At 33.8% G+C, this 7,433-nt stretch overlaps 3 protein-coding genes across 3 annotated transcripts; 2 read left to right on the top strand and 1 right to left on the bottom strand.

Moving 5' to 3' along the window:
- The first annotated feature begins 3,278 nt into the window (after positions 1-3,278).
- Positions 3,279-4,101, top strand: Tsp_09751 (hypothetical protein). Its single transcript, XM_003374364.1, has 4 exons — positions 3,279-3,390; positions 3,415-3,448; positions 3,571-3,628; positions 3,976-4,101. The coding sequence occupies exons 1-4, from the start codon at positions 3,279-3,281 to the stop codon at positions 4,099-4,101; spliced, it is 330 nt and encodes a 109-aa protein (XP_003374412.1).
- A 477-nt stretch (positions 4,102-4,578) lies between these two features.
- On the bottom strand, positions 4,579-5,291 carry Tsp_09752 (transcriptional enhancer factor TEF-4). Its single transcript, XM_003374363.1, has 2 exons — positions 5,227-5,291; positions 4,579-5,014 (listed from the first exon to the last, which is right to left on the bottom strand). Exons 1-2 carry the CDS (start codon positions 5,289-5,291, stop codon positions 4,579-4,581), a joined length of 501 nt encoding a protein of 166 aa, XP_003374411.1.
- A 1,280-nt stretch (positions 5,292-6,571) lies between these two features.
- Tsp_09753 (transcriptional enhancer factor TEF-4) lies at positions 6,572-7,407 on the top strand. The gene is given in 5 exon segments (XM_003374362.1): positions 6,572-6,657; positions 6,710-6,753; positions 6,901-6,986; positions 7,139-7,302; positions 7,314-7,407. 5 exon segments carry the CDS (start codon positions 6,572-6,574, stop codon positions 7,405-7,407), a joined length of 474 nt encoding a protein of 157 aa, XP_003374410.1.
- The last annotated feature ends 26 nt before the right edge of the window (positions 7,408-7,433 follow it).

The raw sequence follows: 7,433 nt of genomic DNA, 5'->3' as shown, positions 1-7,433 counted from the left end.
GCCTGTTCTCTGAAAATGTTTCTAGTTGGGAAAAGAATTGAATCTTTCCAATCTTTCTTTCGCTCCTGTTCACAAGAGTTATTGTTTTTCTTCTTATGTTTTATTTAAATAAAAAATAAAATCTGGAATTTTGTTTAAAATAAAAATTTGTGGTAATACATTTTGTGTAAATTGTATTAAATTTCTCTTTCAATATCTAAAGTAAACCGACTACACATTGAAGTTGCAATTCATGTATTATTATGGTTCAACATTCCAGATCAAAAAATATCTGTTGCATATCGAAATTCTGTTGATTTTACCAAACAAAACTGAAAGCAAAGAAAATTATTTTTTTTGCTCTTTTACCATCGTAAAAAGTCATTACATGTCAAATTATGAAAACAAAAAATGACAGATAAACACGTTTATTTAACATCTCTTTGTTCAGTTATCTCTTCTTCAGGCTGTTCATTTGTTACTTCTGTATTTTTGTAGAATAATGCAATTGGATAATCAAGATATATAATTTGTAAAGAACGAGACCGCCAATTCTATTTTTCATTTATTTCACTCCTCCGTGCTTATCTTTCGCTTGTATTAATTTTCGTGTCGAAGGTTTGAGATGTGTTTTGGAATGATGAGAATAAATAATAATGAATTTCAGTTTGTATCTGAAAGAACCGATATAAGCCAATACACAAAGGGAGATGCCACACGCTCAAGTGCACAAATCAATGACAAACACGGGTTGTGAATAAACATGCAAATAATGGCTTATTGTAGCATATTATTATTGCAATATTACAGGCAATCCATGTTTTCAATATAACGATTAGTTGGTTGCCGTGGCACGGTGTATACAAATTTTAGAAATGGTCTTTTTCCATATTTATACGTTATTGTTGTATTGCCCATCTTGCTCATGATATATATTGTAATAAAGTTCAGATTTGCTTGTTGTTGTAAAATGGAAATTTCCATACAATACATTTGCTTAGTTCTGAAACGCTTGTATCGAATAGCAGAAAAGTTTCTGTGAAAACAGTCTGTTGATCAGCATAGATGAGAAGACATAAAATACAAAAGCAAACTTACAAGAATAAAATTAAGCAATAAGATAATCTTTTGTTAACAGTGAAATGTAAAACGCAGAAGCTTTTTAAAAGCATCATTTGCAAAGTCTAAAAACAAATATACACAGTTCCACGTCATAACTAAAAGTTTTTTCATTAAAAATGGTAAATGATTATTTGTGTCCATATAAAGTAATTTAATGGTAATGCACCCCATATTTGGAAAATCGTTGATTTGTAGAATACAAACCTAATAACTTTTATAATTAGTTAAAGTTTCGATTATGATTGATGTCATTGCGCTATTAGGACTAATCGTGTCGTGATTTGATTTCACCTAGTGCGATGTCATATTCAAATTTTTTCCACTTGACCCTGAACAAATTTGAAGAATGGAATAATCATCATCATTCAGTTTTTCAGCGTGTAGAGCAGCAGTCAAGATGCGCGCAATGCTCTTCTCCTCAATACCATCTTGAATTTCAAAGTAAGTGGTCTTTCATTCCTTGGCTTCTGTTCTGTTCATATATGATTCACATCCAACAACCTGTTAATCACGAATGGAGTGCGAACAATATAGTGCAAGATGAATGTACTATGCAATCTATGAGAAAGTTACTGAATAATTGGTGAACCCTGCCACAGCCCAATCCATTATCCCACATTTTGTCCAACAGTTTATCCAAAATACCGGTACCAATTTTTCATGTGCAGTTTCATTCACCTCCTCTGCTTAGCTTCTTTCCTATGGTGAGTTACTGTGACTTCTTCACCGTTTTAGTAATGGTTCTGTAACTTGCGGAGTTCTTTCTCCGATTTTAAGCATAACTGATGCTTCTTCTGTATTGTCAAACTTCAACTTTTTCACTTCATGAAATTTATTTTATCTTAGCGTACCGTGCAATATTTAAGCAATGATTATCCAGTAGTTTCAGAATAAATGGCCTGTAGCGTTGGCCCATTTATAGGTTTTGACATTTTTTTGAATTTTAACTTTGATGGGGGATGTTATGTAAGTTAATCATTTTTCACATTAAAACATGGTATTTTCTGAAACTTGATACTTTTGTGCAACATTTTTTTATCTTGGAAATGCAGGCTTCTTTCCTTTCTGTACAATTCCAGCTGTTTTCAAACTTGTTGCTTCAGAATTGATCGCAGTGCCATTGAAGTGAATTATTGCATTGCAGAAATTGAAGTTTTATCAATGCCGTGAGAAGAGTCTTACACTAAATGATATGCATATGAGAAACTGTCAAGATCTTTCTTGCCTCAGGTTATCCATTACTATTAGGCTATTACGCTCTTACTCACCACAGTCAATGTGATATGCTATTGATATTGTGCACTTACTTTTGTACAACTCTTCAGAATCTACACTCTGTGGTTATCAATTCATAATATTAGTGTGATATGGCCATGAGTCAAGCAGCGTTTTCAATTGTAATCACTTAAATCATCTAGGACTCAAACATAAGTTATGTTTCATATGTTATGATTGTAGGACTTCAACAATAGGCCAGCTGAAAACTAGCGGCTTTCTATTTTCTGTTACTGACATTCATTCTATGCTTGGATTGATAATTTCCAGTAATGAGAATGAAAAATGGAATTCCTTTTAAAGATCCTTTAGAGAATGTATGTAATAAAATTGCATTGTCTATTCCTTAACTAGTTCTTCCTCTTTTCTTATAAAGTTATTTCCCGCCTAAATATTTGATGGTAATGTGAAATATTTTGCATGGCGTGCAGTCAGTATCAAGAATAATAATTTCAATTTTTTTCACAACTAATTGTAGATTTTAATATGCTAAATGAACTTGATGAAATGAATTTTCATACTATTTGCATTGTTCATCACCTTACATATCTTTAAGCAAAAGAGCTTTCATTTTAGCAAACAAATTAATAAAAAGATCACTTTTAATTTATGCTATTGCGCTCTTACTCATCAAGAATTAGGTTGTTACCCAAACCGAACTTACTATCATACAATATTGCAGAATGCCACGTTTCTGAACGGTTACTTTGTTGGTCGTCACACGAAAATGTGCGCAAATCTAATCACACTCTTGCATATCGTCTATAATTAACAGGTAAATGATGTTTGACAATGTGCAGATATTCTATACTTGATTTACGCAATATGACTAATAAATTTGGTTTTTCCGCTATTATTACTAACATTGATATATTCCTATTCCTATATTACTTTTGTTTCTTATGGATGCTTCAGACACACAAGTGCCACATCGATATAGCCATACTGGAACCTGCATAAGACAACCATTCACCATTTCGTACATGCTTAAATTCTTTTGCATGTTGAACGCAAGTAAGTGATACAATAATTATGCAGTTATCTGTTATGTCATTTGCATAAATATTATCAGGTAAACAAATACGCAGTAGCCATGTTATGGAAAGTAATTGAAGCCGAATAGCAGTGCATGATAATAACATTAAAATTCATGCGATTTGTTTTTAAATTTCTAATTCCTAATTATTTTTCCAGAGTAGGAAGTGTTGGAAAGGAAATATACATAATTCTAACAGAGGAAGAAAGACAATATGTAAGTAGAAAACATTATTTTACCTGTATTTAAATCACTTTGAAATTTAGAAAAGTTATTCTAATGCATAACATTCAAGGAGAAAAATTTAAGGTGACTACTCCCTTGCAAATAAATAATGGTATAACATCACCCAAAGCATATAATGGTAGGCAAAGTTCTTCAACACCGCAATAATACCATGCGAATAAGGGCCCTTATACCTCGATTTCGATCATGATTTAAACCCATTAGAAAATTTGATGGTCGCCTAATAAAGATATATCGACGACCAAAGCGTGCTACTCAAGTGTGAAATTACACGCTGAAAAGAAAGTGGGAAAACGTGCATCTTTAACATTATCCAGCTAATTCGCCTGATGCTCTTGCATTGCTCCCAAATGATTATTACCCGATCGTGTCCTTACTCTTACAGATTTTCGTCACTCACCCAATCGACAGAGCCAGCGCAGAACGAAGCTTTACTGCAGTGAAATATCTAAAAAGCTATTTCCGGACTACGATGACAGAAGAACAACTGAACGGACTTAAAGTAATGTGTTCGTTCATTCTGTCTTTTCGATTGATCTTGATCTTCTAATAGAAAAGTTCAGTTTCAAACGGAATCGAAACGTGTCGTTCATTTAAAATACAATTAAAATTATTAATTTTAAAGTTATTCTAACACGTGCTTGAGATTCCAGTTTTGTTTAAATGAAAAAACGGCACTTTTTGTTCCTCGTCTGACTGTCATGTATAAATAATACATGTACATGATAAATCTTTTTGTACACTACATCCGCCCCTCTTTATAAATTAAACGCCTCTGTATATTTTACATTAAATGAAAGAACATAATTTCTTTTTACAAAACTATATATATGCATTTTCGGTTTCATTTCTACTCCATAATTAATTTTCTGCTGGTAAATAGTAATTCGACCGCATTAGATTTCACAAGACAAAACATTCTATCTTGCGGCATCCTCAACATTAGTTAATACTACTGATCGTACAATTTCCAGCGCATTCAGATTCTTATGAGAGTTGATTGCGTAAGAATCAGGAAATCGAAGAAAGCAGCTAAGAGCAACATTTCCTGCATCAATTTTATAAAAAATCGACTGACTGAGGTTATAAGGGAGAAGAAAGTAGGGTGGTGGATCAGTAACGGAGTTGGCAGCTGAAATGGAGGTTCGAGGAGGGGAAGGTGGAAAAGAAGTTTTTAGTGTCAGTGTAGGATTTATATAGAAAACAGACAGGCAAGCTAGACAAAAAAACGCGACATAATGGCAGCCCTTGCGATGTGGGACACAAAAATTTGCGTATGATAACGTAGGCAGTGTTTTTGGGAAAATAGGTGCAAAATAGGGAAGCCGTGGAAAAGAAATGCATTTGTGGCTGCTGCTGGAAAATTGTATTTGTTAATCAGGTTCACCTTTTTGTTGGGCTGACACGAGAATGTGATGATTGTCAGAAAATCATCAGACGTCTCATGGTGCGCAAGCAAGCACAAAAGCCAAAAATCACAAACGACATTAAAATACATCTGGAATTCAGGCATGAATCACAAAGCAATAAATTAAAAGTATATGAAAAACTGCAGGTATTAATCTAACTGATGATAGGCAGCTTGGTTGCACCAAAGCTTCAATGTTGTCAGTGAAGTAAATACAAGTCTCATTTTACATTAATGACCTCATTCCAGCAGATAGTATTATCTTGCATGAGCACAGAATACTGAGCATAAAAAAGTAATGAAGCCGATAAAATGAGGAAAAGTAAAAGCAACTTTTAATATGAAGTTAAAGTGTACTTTTAAAATAAAATCGCGGAAAAATAATTGATAATTCGAAATACAGTAATATACATTATTCAAATTGCCAAATTAATGATAAGAAGGTTACTAAGTAATAAACAAATGAGAGAAATGCAAATGTTGTATCCATGGTTATTATTTTATTACAATGCTGTTCGATAAGCGGTGGCGGTGCGTAACCAAGGTGCAGGTGCAGAATGCTACATTCAGGTGAAAATTTAGTACTGAAACTTACTTTCCTGATGTTTTCCTATGAATTCATGCATATTTAAGTATTTAGGCAATTTTCAATTTAAAGATGCGTAAAACTTGAAATACTTTTACAGCAGAATTCTTAATTACATATAGTTGAACGTTGAAGGTCTTGAACAAATCCTTATTTCAATTCATTATTTTGCGTAATCGTCCAGATTTAACTGGAGAAGATGGTAAAATTTTCAATTTACACTTTATACTTGCCTATAGCATTTAATTTCATTCTTTTCTTAGCAGGTCGAATATCACTAAGCGTATAGTGTTATTTATTATGCATGACAGAAAAATACCGTTTTCATACGGAAATCGTTTTCAATTTAATTTTATTATCACTTTATATTGTTTTCAAAATTTTACACCATGTAGATAGACATTAGATAAATCGAAATTTTCATCTAGTTAATTTTGCTTGTCAGATGGCGCAACCAGTGTGCACACTCATTGTTTATATTATGTTCGGATTATATTCTAATTCACCTTTGAGTAGCATATCCAACTTACGTAAGTCGGCTTATACGATTGCCTGCGTAGTGTCTGTCTTTTATGCAAATTGGGCCGTTTGAAAATTAACTTCATATTAGCAGTGCACCAGTTAAATTGACTTTGTTGACTAACAGAAGCCTAGAATGATATTTGCTCCATCTATTTCTGCTTTACTACTGAGTAAGGTGTGTTAATAGATATAGAAGAATCTTATCTTTTCGAACAAAGGCGTGGTGCAGTTTCAATTTGAATTTGCATATTAATCTGTTTGTTTTTGAGCTTATGCGTGACCTGCATAATATTTGTTCAACGAAATGAAATACGTTTCGTACTTGTTAATCAATAGAAATGAACTTTATGTAAATTTTCCTGAGGCTACTATTAGTTGCTCTAGAAACTCATTTCAAATGATTGTAGGCGAACGGTGTGCGGCGAATGAACAATGGCGTTTTCAATACGATGATGGACGAAGAAGAACAATAAAAACGGCTTTGTTTTTTATTTATTATAGCATTATTTCATTAAATTAATTCTTCTATATTTAGATACAGAAGAATAGAAGATAAAAGAAGACATCCAGAAGACAAGGGTAAGTTTGGTAAGTATAATTCTTTGAGTTAGGCTAATTAGTTAAAGTTCACTGAGGAGTTCTTGAGTCTGTAATTTATATAAATTCGAGCTGTAAGTTATCGAGCATTTAATTCAGATGTTTGTTAATTAGAGTAATTGGATGTAGATCATGAGTATTATTATAATGAATTTGAGTGGCTTTCCGCATTTGAACATTTTTCACGTCCCATGCCTTGTCGAGTTGAGTTTAGGGTTCATTTGCGGAAAGTGAAATGGTTGAATAATTTGTCGATCATTTCAAAGGACAATTTTTGAGCATAGTGAGTTTTTAGCACTGCTATAGTTTGAGTATTAGAATAAGTAAATGCTTGAGAATAGCAGTGCAAGGATAGGAGGAATGTGAGATAGGGTGGTGTGCAGGAGTTCGACGGGTTACACTGCACGACGCGACCCTAACCGTATCAAATGATGAAAGTCCATATTTTCAAAGCTCACCTCTTCCTCTCCCGGTTGCGGTACCAGAGGCCTGCCGCCTTGCTCGGATCCCAGCAATGGGATCTCAAGCAAGGTTTTTTTCAGCCCGACCGCCCCCGCGCCGCCCCCGCCCTCCTGCCCGTTAACGGGACTTCCCTCAGCGAGTCTCCTAGTCCGTGCTGGTCAGAGACGGTTTTAAAGAGACGACCCTGTCCATTTGTGTGG

Source organism: Trichinella spiralis, assembly GCF_000181795.1.
Source record: "Trichinella spiralis strain ISS 195 chromosome Unknown Scfld6, whole genome shotgun sequence".
Lineage (NCBI taxonomy): Eukaryota > Metazoa > Nematoda > Enoplea > Trichinellida > Trichinellidae > Trichinella > Trichinella spiralis.
This window is presented reverse-complemented; position numbering and strand designations above follow the sequence as displayed.